Source organism: Danio rerio, chromosome 7 (genome assembly GCF_052040795.2).
Source record: "Danio rerio strain M-AB ecotype USA chromosome 7, GRCz13ab, whole genome shotgun sequence".
In the NCBI taxonomy this organism is placed as follows: Eukaryota; Metazoa; Chordata; class Actinopteri; order Cypriniformes; family Danionidae; genus Danio; species Danio rerio.
The window spans coordinates 30,353,610-30,373,256 of NC_141027.1; the positions used below are offsets into that span (position 1 = coordinate 30,353,610).

The 19,647-nt window shown below is 36.7% G+C and overlaps 1 protein-coding gene across 3 annotated transcripts in view; it reads right to left on the bottom strand.

The window, feature by feature from the left end:
* The window catches only part of aldh1a2 (aldehyde dehydrogenase 1 family, member A2), a 42,114-nt gene that overhangs the window by 8,392 nt on the left and 14,075 nt on the right, over positions 1-19,647 (bottom strand). For 2 of the 3 annotated variants that reach the window (XR_015494534.1, NM_131850.1), the window contains 6 exon segments: positions 17,493-17,597; positions 16,832-16,972; positions 14,008-14,137; positions 8,189-8,250; positions 6,748-6,876; positions 6,247-6,360 (listed from right to left, as the gene is read on the bottom strand). Coding sequence is in view for 2 of the 3 variants with exons in the window: in NM_131850.1 (NP_571925.1) it covers positions 6,247-6,360; positions 6,748-6,876; positions 8,189-8,250; positions 14,008-14,137; positions 16,832-16,972; positions 17,493-17,597 (681 nt within the window). In the remaining variant the exon portion in view is untranslated. 3 annotated transcript variants of the gene reach the window in all.

The window sequence follows — 19,647 nt, forward strand, 5'->3', positions numbered from 1 at the left end:
TGTCTCCACATGTATAGAAATTTCAGTATTTTTTTGAACATGTAAGGGAAATTTTTCTTGAGGAAAGATTGCTAATAGATCATACAGAATGAAGCAACTGTACATGTAAAAATGCAGATTGTTTTCAGTGAGGGTTAGAGTAAGTGCACTGAATATACAATCTGCACAGTATAAAAATCATTACATCTATGGGAAGTCCCCATAAAACATGAAACCCCAACGTGTGTGTGTATGTTGTGAAGAGAGAGAAAAGTGCGTCTCTTCACAGCCAGCTTTAGAGGCGAGCAGCGCTCCTAACCATAAACAAACATTTGTACATTTTTCCTTTCCGCAAAACTTACGTACTGACAGTGAATATTTTCTCTATCTGTTTTCCATCAGATAGCGGAAAGAGAAGGGGAGAGGGAAGAAGACAAGTGAAAACAATCCTCCTCTGACACTCTCATTCAGTGGAAAAACTGAAGAATGTCAATGCAGTGTTTGCACGTATGTCAGTGTCTAACTCTCACAGATGCTATATGTATGTGAGAATTTTTCTCTATTTTGGGAAGGGTATGTTCCCTTTTTTCCAAGCTAAATGATAATCCAACACTCAAATATTCTTAAAAACAAATCTTACTGACACCAAACTTATCCACAGTTGTGTTGAACTATACATCTAATAGCCTATCAATCATTTGCAGTCTTTTAAACTGAACTAAAGCAACTGATTTGAAGTTAAACATTATCTCAATTAACTGTTTAGTCTTTAAAGGGTACTATATATAACAGAGAATTCGTTTGAATGAAATTATTCATTAAAGCAAACGTTCAGTTTTACATACAGTATAAGTAAGTGAACTGTTAAAATGATTAAGTCCACTACACTGAATCAGACTTTCCAATGTCACTCAAAACAAAGTAATTCACAGGAATGAATTATACTTTCCAAAAATGAACCAATTCACTATCCGAATTTCTAAAGCTACATGCAAGAGATTGACTTTGGATCAACTGACTCATTTGAATGAATCTGAATTTCACAATATGAAAGATTTCATGTTTCATTACCTCAGTACATATTTCAAAGACAATGACAATGTCCTTGCACTATAAAAAAAATGAAGGTTCCACTTTTTTTTTTTTTTTTTTTTCTGCAACGATGCTATAAGAGTCATTTTGGGTTCCAAAAAGAACCTATTAGTGAAAAGTTTTTAAAAGAACTGCTTTTATTTTTAGTGCAAAAAATATTTTAGTATTATGAAAAAGTTCTATTGAATATTAATGGAAGCCTTAATGCCAATATATAACCTTAATTTTAAGTGTGTGGTTGCACTAACTGGTTTAGTGCTAATTGCTGCAAAAATTAACAGTATCACTTTATTTTGATGGTCTGTTTGTTGAATTTAAGTTGCATTGCATCTACATGCCAAGTAATTCTCATTAGATTATAAGTAGACTTTTTGGTTGGGGTTAGGGTTAGTGTATGTTGACATGCACTTGCAAAGTTTCTTATAGTCAGTTAAACGTCTGTTGAAGGAGATTATCAACAGAAAATAAGCAGACAGTCTACTAATACTTAAAAGAGAAGTGATTGGTATGTAGTTGCAATGCAACTTTTTGTCAAGAAAAGGTGCAACAGGGACATTTAAAACAAAGTCTTACCAAATTAATTTTAGAAACCTAAATGTAAGAAATATGAACCATTTAATAAATGGCACTGCACACAAACAGACTAGACTCCACAAATATCAGCAATGGGCAAGCCACAATACACCAGAATTTTTGGTCTCACTTTATATTAAGTGGCCTTAACTAATATGTACTTACACAAGAATTAATAGTTTGTTACAATGTAATTATTGTGTAAATACATGTATTTATTGTGTACTTATGCTTGATTAAATACATGTATGTAATTACATCTGTAATTAACTTCTGTAATTACATTTGTAAATACACTGTTGACCATCCCTTACACTTTAACCCACCCTCTAACCTACCCATACCACCAAACCTGTCCATAACCCAACCCCTATCCCAACTCAAGAGCACCATAAGTGTTCTCAAATACATTATGAACACAGTAAGTACATTGTATTTATTTTTTGATGCAAGTACATAGTAGTTAAGGACACTTAATATAAAGTGGGACCGAATTTTTTACTCCCTCAAGGAGATGCTTTCCCTGCTCCCTCCACCCCTGGACTAGTCCTCCCTAATACACACACACACACACAGACACACATGGCTGAAGTGACTCAGAGTCTGTGCATGAACACACACTCACAGCATGAGAGATCTCAACTGCTTAATCAAGTCCAGATCAGAGGCCAGCAACACCCACAGCAGCGGTGCTGACGCGAGGAGGCCACTGAAGGCTTGTGTGTGTGTCTGCAGCAGTAAAGAGGAAGCAGAGGGTGGAGTGTGTGCTGACCAGTTTCCTCTGAAAGTCACAAAGTGGAAGAGTAGGTGACGACGGCTGGGCTGGAACTGTGACGCCACACTCATTTGAGGATTTGTGTGGCCTGCTGACGCATCTTTCCAAGTCTCAGTCATCACATTTTTTGCTTTATCAATAATATTTCGATTAAAAAGAAAGAAACAGTCATCGCCGTCATCAAAATAGATGATAACTGGGAAATGGCAGTTAAGTCATTTCCCAGTTATCGTCTATTATGATGAAAAGAAACATCTGTTGCTTTTCAGCAAGAGCTTTTCAAGGACACAAGCTTAGGTTTGTTTTCCGTGGAAACAACACTTCTGTTTGTTCTCTTATCAGTGGGAGTTGAACTGTCCAAGCACAGACCCATGCACACCATTCTCTAATGCTACTACAATGAAGATATATGCACATTTTACCGTTCAAATTTTTTTTATTATTAAAAAAAGACAAATATAATTTGTCCATTCAGGACAATTACTCAGTTTCAGATCACTGTTTTTTATTTTAATCTTTTTTTAAACTTAGATATTTAAAATAAAATAATAATGCTTGTGCTCGATGGTCACATGATTCTTCACAAAGTATTTTAATACACAAATCTTCTGCTGAGTTTGCATTATTATTAATGCAAAAATGGATGACCTGCTTAAGGCCCAACCCCAATTTTACCCCATAGCCCTTCCCCTTACGTCTACTCTGTGTTTTGCGCATTTGTGTGAATGAGTAGGGGTGTTCCAATTCTCTTTAGCTTGAAGGTATAGGGCTAAAAGGAAGGGCTTGATAGCCCTTGAAATTGTGATTTTTCAGGACCACACTCAATACCAAGGGGTATGAAAATTTTTAAGAATACACCAGCATAACTGCACACAAAAGTAAGGAGATGCACAAATTGGTGTTTTTGTCATTATTATGAATTTTTACAACAAATAAGCATATGTTTGAAGACATACATACTGACATTTGTGTTTTACTGTCTTGCTTTTTAAAAATATTTTTAAAAACCCGATAAATTTCGCTATCTATAATCCCTTATAATAACTCTTGTATAGTAGTTCTGCAATATACTTTCACATAATAGATAATATAATTCCAGTGTAAATTAGAAAACTTTTTTTAAAGAATTACTTAATCAACAAAGTTCCAAAGAACAGCGTTTATGTCATAATGTTTTGTAACATTGTAAATGTAGCTTTTGCTAAATTTTAAATGCCATGTAATTGCATGAAATTGCTCCAATCTGTCTGTATATATATATATATATATATATATATATATATATATATATATATATATATATATATATATATATATATATATATATATATATATTTATATATTATTATTAGATTATTTATTTATTTATTTTTTGGAAAAGCCAGACTATGATTGTAACTCGCCTTATCCTGCATTGCTGTGATTTTTTTTCTCTTTTTTTAAAGACAGGTCATTTGCAATGTGCATTTTTTATTTAATGTATAGATAAGATTAAATTTTGCTGCACAAAAACCCACTATAAAGCTCACTTATAACTGGGAATGTAAACAAAACCTTTTTTCTTGTCAAGCTAATAAGCCTAAGCTTATCTGTTTTAAACACCACCAAATTCACTTCAATTAATAGCAAAACACTAGCCTCATGTGTAAGAAGAGATCAAAACATACACAGAAATATTTTGATTTATATGACTCTGTAATTGAATAAAGGGTTTAAGGGCTTTTAGCAGCGAGGCAAGTGTAGCTAGAAATAATCACTGGTTAAAACACGCTGTCACAGCAGAGTTATGTTGCTGTCGCTGAGGCCTGTTTTCATGCGGTAAATTCTGTGTGCCTAACATGGTGCCTATTTTCAGTCCCTGGCTTTCTATTAAATTTATACAGTTGGCTTCAAAGAGTCATTTCTCCTCCAGGGGCCACAGTGTAGCTGTCTGATGCATAGGGCTCAACAGAAAGGGAAGTCATTATACAGTATGCACGGGACACTTATAAAGTGTAAATGAACTCAGGTGTCCAACCAGACTGGCACAACACTATTGGCACATTTTAGATGTTTGGGCTCTGTACAGACAGACCACCTGTGGATTAACATGTCATTCCCACATCCACCTAAAACCTGTTTATTAGAAATGATTTTGGAAAGCAAGGTGGTCTACTAAGCATTTCTCGGTGCGAGTGTGTGTGTAGTATGAGACAGCAGACAGTCCCCCTATAAACACAACTTCTCAGACTTTTCATTACAGCCACTTTTAGTAATGGGGTATAAACACATTAACCCTTTACTGTTAAGGGGGAAAACATAAACCAATTGGGGTACAATGGCTTTTCAACAAAAGTGTTAGCATATTTTTTCAAATCTTATCAGGGGAATTCTGGGAGTTGCAGATAACTGAATACAATGTAAACTGAGCTCAATGTAGCATTTATTACTATCAACAGTGACTGTCAACATCCAAATCTAATCTAGCTCCCTTTTTGTCAACTGTGATACCTTCATCTAATCAGTTTTGGAAGCAGAATAAATGAATCTTTCACTACTTTTGATATCTCACAATCTTGTGCTTTCCCTTCCCGTCAGTTGAGTCAAAAATAAAGCTAAAAGCTGCTCTTTATGGTTTTATTGATGATTACATTTTCACCAACTTTTTTCATTTCTAGTGAGAATGTAGTATTGTGGAAATGAAATATTATCATAGTTAACCCTAAATCTCTACATTCTCATTTCTAGTGAGAATGTAGTATTGTGGAAATGAAATATTATCATAGTTAACCCTAAATCTCTCTCTATTTTGTTGTAGATCATTCAGTTATTACGTCACCCATAGGTTTCTGAAGACCGCAAACGAAGCAACAAGTAGGCGTGGCCAACCGTTGCCATTTTGTTCGCACTTAATTGCACCCACTGGGGTAAATAAATAATGGCGAAGAGGTGGAGCGTGAGTGGAGCATTTTGCTTAGACAGGATTTTCTTTGAGAGAAACGCTTAATACTGCATTACCTGCAACTTGTTTGTGTTCTGAACACATAGGCTTGGTATGGTACTATATCAATAAAGTCTTTTAAAATCACTATTTTAATACACTATTTTTTTCTACAGGAGGAAAATGCTAATTACTTCACAATACTTCAGATATACAGTAGTCTGTGTTAGTAAACGCAAGGCTATTGATGAAATCCAGGCATAAGACTGTATGACAACGCTTCAGATGACTGTTCTAGAGCTTATGCACATGTATGAATGTGAGTGTATGGGTGTTTCCCCGTACTGGGTTGCGGCTGGAAGAGCTTCTGCTGCATAAAACATATGCGACCTCTAATAAATAAGGGACTAAGCCGAAGGAAAATAAATGAATGAATGAATGAATGAATGTCAATATGTAATTGCATACTTGTTTACACAGAAAAGAGTTACAGACGCGGTTTAGAAAGAGAATGGCAGGCAAACATCAGCAAGCTACTGTCCTTTTTAAAGTTTGGTATTGTAATTACTACCTGAAAACAAAGTTTTCTCTTTGGCAGATGGCTTGTGATGTTTTGCAGTGATGTTGCATGTTCATGCGCTCTGAAGTCATGGGTTTGGTTGGCGATTTGCAGGGTGGGTGGTAGGCTTTCAGTGCTGTCAGGCTAATGTTAGCATTTTCCAAGATCTAGCATTGCATGTTTAACTTAAACACCTAATTTGTCAAATATGATACCTTACAAACTTGTGGATGCTTATTGAGGACCACAAGACTGCAGAGTCCAAATCAAGAGTGTAAAGTTACACCGGCGGAAAGGAGGATGAGGGAAGAGGGTGGGATTCTTCCATTTGTCCGATAGGAAAATTACCTCAGTCGATCCTGTAAACGCCACTTTGTCTATGCCCATGTGCGAAGAGATCGCGGCTCCTGCGGTTGGCCCATAGCCTGGCAAAATATTGACGACTCCCGGTGGAAACCCAGCCTGTGAAAACAGTATGAGAGGAAAAAGCTTTAGACAAGAGTTGAGCCAAGAACACCACAGGCCGTGGAGGGGGAATCCAGGCCCACCCCGACCTCCCTACAGGCCCTGTGGAAGAGAGGATGGACAGAACATCAAAAGAAGAGAGGAAAGTAGGCCTCTTAATCCTAGAGAAAAGGGAGAGGCAGAACAACAAAAGTCTGGCTGCAGCAGGGAACAAATGATGAAATATCATGCATTTGCATCTGTACATGTGTTGATGTTGCTTTTGGATGACTTTGATCACTGTACGGCTGCATTATGGATGTTATGTGGTCAGAATGGACTGACAGATATCAGAATTTTCAATCTGTCCGTTCACAACAGTGTTGTAAAATCATAGTGCTGTACCTCTTTGATCAGAGCGCCGAGGTAGAGGCAGGTGAGAGGGGTTTGCTCAGCAGGTTTCAGGACAACCGTGTTCCCGCAGCTCAGCGCCGGCCCCAATTTCCATGCTGTCATCACCAGGGGGAAGTTCCACTGTACAGACATAGGTCAGGAACTTACTGTGGGAGCTCGTTCAAACAAACTCATATCTTTGTTTCTGAAGAGCATAACTCCTTCACTAATGATATCAGGCTCTGCACGCTCATTTAGAAACTGAAAATTTCTGTATCAATCCAGTCTGGTTACTTTGTGACCTAAGCATATTTTTGTTCATGAGGTGATTAATAAGAACAAATAGAGTGCTTACAGTTATCTTTTTTGTGTGTGTCACCCTTTCTATTTCTGTCCTTCAAGTGTACCTCCCACTCATTCCTTCCTTTCTCTTTCATTATATTCTTTGTTTCGTTTTCTGTCTTCTCTGTCTCACTGGCACTGGCCATCATTTCCCTCTGCTGACCTGTTTTTAGCCAATCATACACTGACAGATAAGACACTTAAATACTTCCAGTAATCTGCAAAATTTACTTTAAACCCATTGAAATAGCAAGATTGTGAAGTCTGAAGTCTGATTGAAATGAATATTTAAAGAAATGAATGAGAGGTACACACTGATAAAAATCTATGCGATAGTAAAGTAAATACTATATAAACATGACTGAAAAAATGAATGTAATTTCTACAATAAGTCATTAGATTCAGGTAATAATAAATATAAAAAGAAACTAAGGCTTGAGCTTATAGTTATATTTTGTTTAAAATAGTTTGTTTACTTGTTTACCATCCAATTTTCTTATAACAGTGTTCCCGTCATGCACTGGAGCATTTCGCACATTACATCACAATGTTTTCCAGTCATTTTTACACTGTTTTATCATTGCTTTTGCTGTTAGCTCTATACTATATATAGAACACTGAAAAAAAAGCTTCATTGGATTTACGTTTTTTTTTTTTAAAGGTTTATATGGGCTGAAAATAAACAAATAAATTTAATGTAGTAATGTTCAACTTAATTTGTTTAAATTCAGCCCATATAAATAGTTTGCAACCACTTACTTTAAAAAATACATAAATCCAATTAATCATTTCATTTTCAGTGTATAGTAGCTCGTCTTTTTATAATATCTGTTCATTTTATGCTCAAAATAACATTGATATCCACTGTTCATCATCATTATTCACTGTGTATGACATTTTTAATAAAATGATACAGTCCAAAAAATGACCAACAACACATACAAATTAAATTTTCAAGTTATGCCAACTTACGGAGCCTTCAAGCACCATATCTAAACCTCAATAAACCTGTCATCCCTCACTAAGGTGTTCAAATGAATCCATTAAAAAGTATGGAGACCGCAAAAAACACAGTATCAAGAAAAACCAAAAACAGGGCCAAAACACTCACAGGAATGATCTGTCCACACACTCCAATGGGCTCATGTCTGGTGAGGGTGAAAAATTCTCCATCTATTTCACAGAGAGAACAAAAGAAAGCAGAGTGTTAGCCAAAGGGTAAACTTATGTCTAATACCCTTCTCACTTGTGAAAGGTAAAATTAAATGACAGAATTATTGGCAGTATATAGTCAGAACATAGAGCAGGAAGATTACTATCAGCTGTCATTGTTACTAACACTAAGTTTCAGTCAAAAGAGCATCAGATTAAACCGCTGTCTACAAAAGAGCCTGTTTTCGTCTTACGGCAACATGGGAAAAAGTGTGATCTCTCCATCCCTCGCTGTGGAAACATGAGGTTGGCGTAAAGCATCTGGACGTGATGCATGCCAATGATTCATCTCACTTGGTGGCCAGATAAGAGATGGCCAAAAACACACATTCTGTTTGTTTGTGTTGTAATTCTATTACGGATGAGATTGGAAATGAAATAAAGCGAATCGCCGTGAGTTCCCACTATGCAAGTTTGGTTTAGCAACACAACAAAGGCCCAGTGCTGAGCTCCAGCGCTGACAGGGGGATTTACAGTTCTTTTCCCCTCCATTCTTCATTTTTATTTCTCCTGCTGTGAAAATCGTATCATAACAGCATGCAGCAGCATGGGTGCTTGTTTGTGTAAGATGAGAGAGTGAATATGAGGGAGACATTATCAAATACATGGGCGACTAGAGTGACTGTGTGCTTTATTCAAGAACTGTATCCACCTTTTTCCTTTTCCCATCAGGCTTTGCGTACATTTTGGGAATAACATCCATAAAACAGGCAGTGAAGTGTTTTTTAAAACAACTAAGTACAAAGGTTGTTTTAGTTAACAAAATTTAAATAAAATTACATTTTAAAAAATTCACAATAAATGAAAAGCTAAAACTAACAGAACAGCAGTCACAGAGAAAATTAAACATTCACATAAACTAAATGATAATTAGCAAAAATAAATGATCTTTTTCAGAAAATGAACAGTATTTGCTGTGAACACATCATCATAATCTATATACATCAATAATCTTTTCATATCTAACTATGTGGTGGAAAATCTGGCCTGCTAATAGAAAACTCCTGCAGATCAGTCAAGCATATTATTATATTAAAAATATATTTTCTATATAAACATAAAATGTGTCCTATCATCTCTTCTTATGCTAACCCAAATTATAAATGCATGTTTAACTACACAAACAGTATGATCTTTAATATGAATAATTTGTCTCTGAATTCCTCATAATTTTCACTTTGTTGCATTGATATAGTTTTGGATTCAGTATTTAAACTATTATTTTATTTTTAGAACACAACAACAAACATTACATTTCACTTTGGTCGACACTATATGTGTTCAGTTCACTCATAAACTAAATATATAAAACCAAAATAGAAATGTGTTCAAAAAATTGAACTAAAAAAAACCAAAAACTAAACTAAAACTAATTAAAACCATTTTGGAAAATTGTACAATATGATAATGGGAAAATAGTATCAAAATAAAAACCAATTTTAAAATGCAAAGATATAATAACCTTGCTGGGTTCAATGAGGTGGCTTTGCATATTACTGCATTGTAATAAGGAATAAAATTGAAATTATATCAAAATTTTAAATTCACATAAACTGAAACTATGCGGAAATAACATACTAAATAACCTAAATAAAATACTAATTAGCCAAATAATGATCTTTTTTTAGAAAATAAACATTTTCTGTGAACACTAATCATCATAATCTATAATCTTTTCATTAACAGTAATTGTATGGAAAATTTTCTTTTTCGGCTTAGTCCCTTTTTTGATCTGGGGTCGCCACAGCAGAATGAACCAGCAACTTATCCAGCATATGTTTTACACAGCGGATGCCCCTCCAGCTGCAACCCATGGACTTGTGGGAGAAACCAAAGCACCCGGAGGAAACTCACATGAACGCGAGGAGAACATGCAAACTCCACACAGAAATGCCAACTGACCCAGCTGAGGCTTGAATCAGCGACCTTCTTGCTGTGAGGCGACAGCACTACCTATTGTGCCACCGTGTCACCAAACTTAAATATTATTACTTGATTTTTAAAAGTGCTGCATAATTTCACTCATTACTTAAGTAATATTTGCTTTACTTGTAATGCCTTACCCCTGACACTGTACACGTGTATACAGTGCTCGAGATGAGGGAGGATGTGAGGGGATGGCATCCCCCTTTTGGAAAAAAATGACAAAAAGCATACCCTTTGTAAAACCACAATCTTCCTTATCATCCCCTTTAGATTAACAACAGTGAGTGTAATGTAAATTTTATTATGAAAATTAAATATTAAAATTCTCTCTTTATGGTATTTTATGACTTATAAACAATGATGATTGACCAATCAGTACTCAGTATTGTAATAAGGCCCATGCACAAGCGCAATACAGTTCTTTGCGCCATTTTGAGGAACTTTTAAAATGTCTAAGAGAGCAGTTCAGATGCAACTTTTTGGATTCTTTAAAAAGAGAACATTTTTATTTGTTTAATATTTAATAATATTTAATATTATATATGTACGCTGTACCTGCCATGCATTACGACATTTCAGAACAGTTTAGGTAGCTTGACGCAAGAATAACTGAAGCTGTTCTATGTTCAATGTAAAACACAGTTAGCAGGGCTTGCTAACATTTACTTTAGCAACCCAAGTTTCTCTGTTAATATCTAACTTACAGCAGATTCTAGGTTCACTGTTTCTAAAATGAACCGCTATTATTATTCCTAAAATCAAAATGCAAATAATGTGATGCATTTTTAGAATCACTGTTGTCCAAATGTTGCTCCATTTTCTCAAAAAGCTTCCAAACAGCTCAGTCGTTGTACATCTTCAAGTGTAGAAAAAGGTGGACAGCACAGTGTATGTTCAGTTAGAGGCTGATCTAATCAGAGAGTGATGGTGACAGACAGTGCTGGAATGCACAATAATTACATGGACGCCGGACACCTCTCTAACCCATGTGACGAGGGGCTCCACACACATACTTGCACACTAATGGCTGCACCGTGACATCAGAGCTGCAAGTCTGCTGCTGTCCCGTAGTCTCCAGGCTCCCTGCCGCGTTCCTTTCAAACAACTAAATTAGCCAGAACAGACCCCCAGTGCCCCCCCTTGCCCCGTAGTGCCCCCCGGCCCCGTAGCTGTCACTGTGCTCCACCGATGGCAGCGCTCCACAGGAGGGCGGCCATTAGCACTCAGATTTATAACTGTTACGGGACCTCGTCTGTTTACCCTCAGTGCACCTCCATAACCCCACAACATCTCCTGCAGGCCTCAGAGAAAACACAGCTCTACCCCGGCTTAGAGCTGCACTCTCTCTGCTCAAGGTCAAACTTCCTAAAATGTCTAGGATGGGTCTGCAAGTAAAGCTCTGAGTGCATCTGTCTCCTCCTTGCTCTCCGAAATGGCATTAAGTTTTTTAAAAGATTAATGTAGCCTACCAAAACGTGTAATGATGCGATGGCATTATTGAGATCATTGTGAAGTTTTATGTAAATATAACCTTTTTAGTTTGGATAGTTTTAATAAATTTCTATATCCTAAATTGATTTTTAAATGGGGCGACGCTCACAGCAAGAAAATAGCTAGTTCGAGCCTCGGCTGGGTCGGTTGGCATTTCTGTGTAGAGTTTGCATGTTCTCCCAGTGTTCACGTAGGTTTCCTCTAGGTGCCTCGGTTTCCCCCACAAGTTCAAAAACATGCGGTACAGGTGATTTAGGTATGTGTATTGTGTATTAGGTGTGTGTGGGTGTTTCCCAGTAAAGGGTTGCAGCTGGAAGGGCATCCGCTGGGTAAAAAATATGCTAGATAAGTTGGCGGTTTATTCCACTGTGAAGACCCTAGAATAGTAAAGGGACTAAGCCGAAAAGAAAATGAATGAATGAATTTTAAATGTTTAAATGGACATGTTCCAATGCTGTTTTCGATCTAATCAGTAGGCATCAAACCTTAGAGTCACACGTGTCTTGTCTCAAAGTATAAGACCTCTTTTGGTCAATTTGTTTTCTCTGTTAAGGGAACCAAATTGTGGAATGATTTACCTGTTAGCCTAAAATTAGAAAGTTACATAAATATTTTTTGTAGTGTACTTAAAGTAGTTAAAAACAAAAGAGCAGTCAGTGTTTCACAAATAGTCTACTATAAGTTTGTTTGATCATGCTGCCTTTGCTTTTGCCTTACAGCAATTTTATGTAAAGAATTATAATGTTGTGTATATGTATCTATTTCATTTACATTTAATGTCAAGCCTCCCGTGGACAGGTGTTGAGAATTTGGAGATCTGCTAAAGCCTGCTAAAGCCTGAAGTCTGCTAAAGTCTGCTTAAATAAATGTTTTTGGTCGTCCAGTGTAATTGTGATGTCCAAGTCAAATGAATACTGTAAATACTCTTAATTTTCACCACTGTTTGAAAGTTTGGGGGTCTTAGTGTAGAGTCATAAAACTGTTCCTAACACCTTTTTGGAAATAGGCTCATTTTACAACTCTCCCAGAGTTAAACAGTTGAGTTTAAACATCTTTGAATCTATTTGGCTGATCTCATTGTCTAGTGGGAGCACCTTTCCTTGATTATTATGCCAGTATGAGAGGATAGTTCCTAGCCATATTGGCATAGAAAAATGCAACTTTTAATTTTCTGTCAGTCTTAGGACACAATGTAACTACACAAGAGTCGAGCTTTAAATCGGAAAATCAGCAAAGCTCTTTTTGGATTTTTTTATTTATTTATTTTTTTGAGTGAGATGTTAAAGGTCCAACCTAAGTTGGAGTTAAAATTGCTCCCTCCAGACCTGGAAATCAGCTGAATATATTTAAAAATGGTAAAACTCAGCTGTTTAACTCTAGGGGAGTAGTAAAATGAGCCTATATCCCAAAAACGTGGAGTGTTAATTTAATGAATCCTTGCTGAAAAAAATTAATATTATTATTTTAATCTTATTAAATACTTTAAGTTATTTTAAAAATATTTAACTATTGATTAAAATGTTTAAATATAATTGTAATACATGTTGAATAAACATTAAATATCTAAAAGAAACAATAAGAGTGTATATTTTGTAAATGTTTAATATTATAAATATTAATAAGTTTATTATTTAAGGCATGTGTTTGAAAATCCATGCTGTAGTGCCAAGTAATTGCAGTATTTCTGCATTTACTCTTCAGTGTCTGGACTTTCAGCAGTGAAACTAAACTGAACTTCAACTCTGAAAACTGGACTGACACGATTTCAATTTACCAGAACTTCCATGTTAAGCTGCTTTAACACAATCTACATTGTAAAAGCGCTATACAAATAAAAATAAACTGAATTATATTACTCATGGTCATTCTTATCAAAAGCCTAAATTACTTTTGCTGCATGTTCCATCGACTAATTTAATATGAGTTGAACCAACATAATTCTTGACTTTGTTTTGGGGACAACTTAATTGTTTTATGTTCAATCCACTTAAAGCTATGTTGATTTGTGTTGGGACAACATGAAGGAATTGTGGGAACGCTGCATTTTTTACAGTGAGCTTTACTTCTATTTTAGAGGTACTGATTACTGTGAGATAAAACTTTGCAAGCCTTTAAAACGTTTAATTTTAGGATGTTTTTTTTTTTTCATTTTAGTACTCTTCAACTTTTAGCTTTGATTCCCCTTTGTTATGGGGGTTCAGGCCTTAATTAGAGAGTAGAGCCTCCCCAAAATCCCCTATCATTAACATGCTATTTGTGTGTGTGTATGTAAGGTTTATGACAGGGTGCGCATCAGCTTACCAATTGGAATTGTAGACCCGTGGATCTTATCTGCCCATCCAGCGTAATATCGAAATGTTTTAATGATCCCCTGAAGGTCCACAAAGAAGCAGGGGAGGAAAGGTTTGCCGCTGTCCAGAGACTCCAGGGTCTGGAAGGAGAGAAGCAGATGAGAGTGTGGGTGTGTGATGAAAAGTCACTCATAGGGATTGAACCTGACACCCCCCATGCTGCATATCTAAAGCACACACGTACATCTGCTCCCCAAAGAAACATGATACTCATACAGCCCTCACCAGAGACCTGACTTTGTTATCTCTGCGTCAGCCGGCTGTGATTTCTTATCGACGTGGGATTAGATTGATATAAAGAGTGATCGTAACCACATGGACATTGCGTTTCTCTTTTAAAGCAATTCGCTCTGACACTTGTTCCGAGCTAGATGAAGAAAATCTGTTGTTTCAGTCCATTTAGGACAAAGTCTAAACCATAACATGAAAGAGATTTATTCAAAATGGCCGCAGCGAGAGCTACATGCGTGAAGACAAACACTGCGCTCTTGTCTCCTCCGACACATCTCTGCTAAAGAGAAGTAAAAGCAGATGTCTACGACGGAAGAACGGCGGAGATAAAAGCAAATCACGACACAAAACAATACCTCACCTTTACATTTTGCTCCTGACCTAAGTGATCGTTAGCACCCAAAGGTCATGTGTCATCATCATGGCTTTCAGATATTTGCAGAACACCTCAAAACTGGTTGAAAAACAGCAGTTCCTGCCTCAGTAAGCCCCAAGCAGACAGACAGGCCACTCATTAGACACTTGCTTATTGTTGTGAGTGTCTTTGTCTGCTCAGATGGCTCTGTCCTGTTGAATCTGATTCTCACTCAGAAAAAACTGGCACTGACCAGAATGAGACTTGGGTTAAGTCTGCCCCTGGTTCGTGAGTGAAGGTGATAGATTTGAGGGAGTCAGGACTGATGCCAACAACAGATGCCAACGTCAAAGTATCCTATTATCAGATTTAGTATTAAAGATTATAAAAGAGAGATTATAAAGAGTTCAGGTGCAAAAACCACTAAAAGCCATCTGAAATGTTCAGGTTCCTGTGTGTAGGTTCTTTTCGTGACCTTTAAAATGAAATAGCTCAGCATAAACATAGGAGGCTGAGAAAAATGCTAATTTTCGATAAATTCCCGACGACACATAAAGGTTTTTGCACTCAAACTGCATGTGAATTAATGTATCTAAAAATTTATTTTGTCACCAGTCTGTACCTCTTGTAGCCAATCCAAGTTTTAGGAACAACAAATAATAACTTGACTCCTAGTTGCACCTTTGATATCAGAAGTGGCTTATATGAAAGGTAAAGGCCTCTAGATTACACTTATTTTTCCAAAATAAAATATGATCATGCCTTGATTTTTAATTATTTTTTAGGACAGTAAGGTCTGACTTTGCTTAGACAAAACTCTTGTCATTCAACAGAAATAATGTAACGTATAGAATATAAAGTCATGGTGCACTGAAAAAATAATTCATATTGTGTATGGCTCTCATGAGCTTAGAGGACTGCATCCATACATCTCTACAATGACTCAGATAACTGATTAATAAAGTCAACTGGAATGGCAAAAAAGCATTCTTGCAGGACTCCCAGAGATCATCAAGATTCTTTGGATTCATCTTCAATGCCTCCTTCATCAAACCGCATACATGCTCAATAATGTTCATGTCTGGTGATTGGGCTGGTCAATCCTGGACCACCTTGACCTTCTTTGCTTTCAGGAACTTTGATGTGGTGGCTGAAGTATGAAAAGAAGTGCTATCCTGATGAAGAATGTGTAATGTTTGTAATGTATTAGGCAGCACAAATGCCTTGATACCTCAGGCTGTTGATGTTGCCAACGACTCTGTAGATCTCTTGCACGCCCCCATACAAAATGTAACCCCAAACCATGATTTTTCCTTCTCCAAACTTAGAGAATCTTGGGTCCATGCAGATTCCAGTAAGTCTTCTGCAGTATTTGTGATGATTGGGATGCAGTTCAACAGATTATTCATCAGGAAAATCTACCCTCTGCCACTTTTCTAAATGATCAACTAAAAGTCAAGTTAATATTTCTTGATCTTTCATCTGGGATCGACGACAAGACGTTTGTCAGGTAGCTTATGTACAATAAATGCTGCTAAAATGATTTTAATAATACTTAGGGCTTAATTGGTCCGCTCTTCAGCTTATGAAAGTACTATTTAGCATACTTAACGAGTAACTGTAGTACCTTTTGAACAGTATTTTTCTTCAGAATAGAATACATAATTATAAATTACGTTTAAGTATTTCCCAATCAAAATGTAGATCAAATATACGTCTTTTCTATCAGTGTAGGTCAAGTATACTTGAAGGGATAGTTCACCCAAAAATTATAATGTACTGTTTACTCACCCTCAAGTGGTTCTAATCCTTTAGGAGTTTCTTTTTTTAGACGAACACAAAAGAGGATATTTTGAAGAAAGTTGAAAATCTTCTTCCACAGTAGGAAAAACATTTCATGGAAGTCAGTGGTTACAGGTTTCCAACATTTTTCAATTCAACTTTTTTGTCTAACAGAAGAAACTTAGAAATGTTTGAAACCACATAAGGCCAAGTAAATGATGGCTGATTTTAGGTGAACTATCCCTTTAAGTGTAATTCCAGGTGTTTTGTTTCTGAGAAGTATATAAAATATCTGAGGAAAAAAGTCTGGAGGACACTTTTAAGTGTAAAGTATATTAATAACACACTTATTGCAAGGGAAGACTTGGTCATTAAGTCTGACAAGAGTGTTGGATGGAGTACTTACAGCAAGGTAAGCACTGTCTCTCTCCACCAGATCAGCCAATTTGAACAGTAGCTTCCCCCGTTCAGATGCATCCATCTTCCTCCATACTGAACCCAGAGAGAAGGCCGAACGTGCAGCCTGCACAGCTTTATCCACATCAGCCTAACAGAAAGGGTGAGACAGAAAAGAGACAGAGATATAAGCAAGAGGAGGGAGAGCGAGAGCGGAGAGCACATTTAATGATATAACATTATCCTCCAAACAGGTGTTTGTCCACCTCAGGGACAAATTAAATCCATTCATTCCGGATGAGTCTCAATGACTTCCCCAGTTGCACGTTCAGGGGGTCTCTATTTCCTGTATCCATTCTGGTTTTCCACACTTTCTGCCTGATTTACAGAGAGGAACTACAGCCTCTAGCTTGCTTAACCACATTAGACTGAACTACAGCCCCTTCCCTCCCTCTCTTTCAGTTCTGGATGCTTATTCATGCTGAGTGAAGGCTGAAAGTGAGAAGCACAATAGCGGCGCTGGACGACTAAATGTAGTCCAGCAGAGCAATTGTGCCAAACCTGTTTCTGGCAATGCTTTGACCAATTACCAAATACACACTCTGCTGACAAACACACTAGCATGCTAAGAAACCACACACGCGCGCGCGCACACACACACACACACAGACCTTGTCGGCTTCCTGGACATCACAGATCTTCTCTCCTGTGGCAGGGTTGTACGTGGCGAAGACCTTGCCGCTCACAGAATCATGCCATTCATTATTAATAAAAATCTACAATGAGAGAAAGGAAAGATATTGTTTAGTTTTCACAACAGTTTTAAAGCAACAAGGTGGAAGTTAGGCAGAACTATCTCAGAATTGTAGCTTTGTGTTGTGGAAAGGTTGTCTGAATGTTCTGAATGAAAGTTCTTCCAGTGATTCCAGTAAATATTCTGCTTTCTAATGTTCTCAAAATGTTACCACAAAATCATTTCAGCAATTCTTTGATAGAAGTGCTATAAGCAAGAAGACATAAAACTATATTAAAATTTGAAATGCTGAAATGAACAATGCAGCCAATTACAAAAAACTTCTATACAAAAAAATATTTTTTATTCTTAATATACAGTGCAATACTGCAAAGAAGATTATTTTGATTAAATGTTATTTTTTCCCATTCTGATATTACTATTGTGACTATTACTAGTCCATTCATTCATTCATTTTCGGCTTATTCCCTTTATTAATCTGGTGTCGCCACAGCGGAATGAACCACCAACTTGCCGCATATATTTTACGCAGCGGATGCCCTTCCAGCTGCAACCCATCACTGGGAAACATCCATACACATCCATTCGGACACATACACTACGTACAATTTAGGCAACCCAATTCACCTATATTGCATGTCTTTGGGCTTGTGAGGGAAACTGAAGCACCTGGAGGAAACTCACGCGAACACAGGGAGAACATGCAAACTCCAAACAGAAATGCCAACTGACCCAGCTGCAGCTCGAACCATTGTGCTACCCACTGCACCACTGTGTCGACATACAGTTTTCAAAAATATTGAAAATGCTTTATTTCTATACCATTTTAAGTTTAGACACTTAAGCATTTTATCAGTTTAATATAAATATGAAGTGCATGTTTGTATCATCAGTAATTAAGAGTGCTGGTGAAACAGATATAAAAAAACGACATGGAGAGGTAATTTGATAAATAAAAAAGTAGTCAAAATGATTGCGTTACAGCTTAAATAAACATTTTAATGCGAAAACAACATTACACAGGCATAATAATACAGCTGTTCTGTGTCAGTTATATCAGTTGACTGCTGGAATTCAACATTTTTAACCCAACTGGTTGAGCTAATAAGTAAATAACCCAATAAAGGTTCAAAATAACCCAACAAAGCACAAAATATTTAACCCAAGTGGTTATTAATAAATATCCCAATAAAGGTTAAAAATAGCCAAACAAAGCACCAAATATGTAACCCAACTGGTTGTGCTATTAATAAATAAGTCAATAAAGGTTCACAATAACCCAACAAAGCACCAAATACTTTTCACTCAACCATTAGGTCAAATAAATAACTTTTTATAAGTTTTTTTAGAGTGTACATATCATCAAACTTATAAATGTACCTTATTTAATCTGTAGAAACTGAGACCAGATATATGAATGAATCATTCTTATGAACTGACCCATTGTTATAATTATTTCATGATGAACCTGCTGAATCAGTTAAAACTGCATGTTGAGCTCAAAACATTCCAAGAACCCCAATTAATCCCCAGTCAATATATAATATTGCTGATATGACCTTTATAAACTTATACAATTCCATATTTTCAAAAGTACATGATGTGTATAATAATAGTTTATCCCTCCATCAAGCTGTTGTATTAAGACAAATGTTAGGATAAGAATTAAGCAAAACATCTTGCACACCATCTATAGACTCCCATGAGGAGTTATGGCGAGTTAGTTTAACTTCGCAATGATGCACAGAATCACAAGAGGCTGTCTTTTTTCTCTTCCCGTGTGTTTCATGGTTGTGGTGTGAGAGGAATCTCTGGGAACCGTGTGCTATTGCAGAGCTGCCCAATATCACTCTCTTGGGAGTGATCCAGCAACCAGACAGAAAGAGGTGGGGGAAAGGGGAAAAGCAGAGATAAATCCCTATCAGACATACAACACGCACACGGATATAAGTGCATAGGTGCGCACACACACAAACACAGAGATACACACACACACACAGACGCACGTTTCACAACATCACTGCTCGTTTACGAGACCATAAAACACGGGCCGCACTCTGGCTCTGGTGATG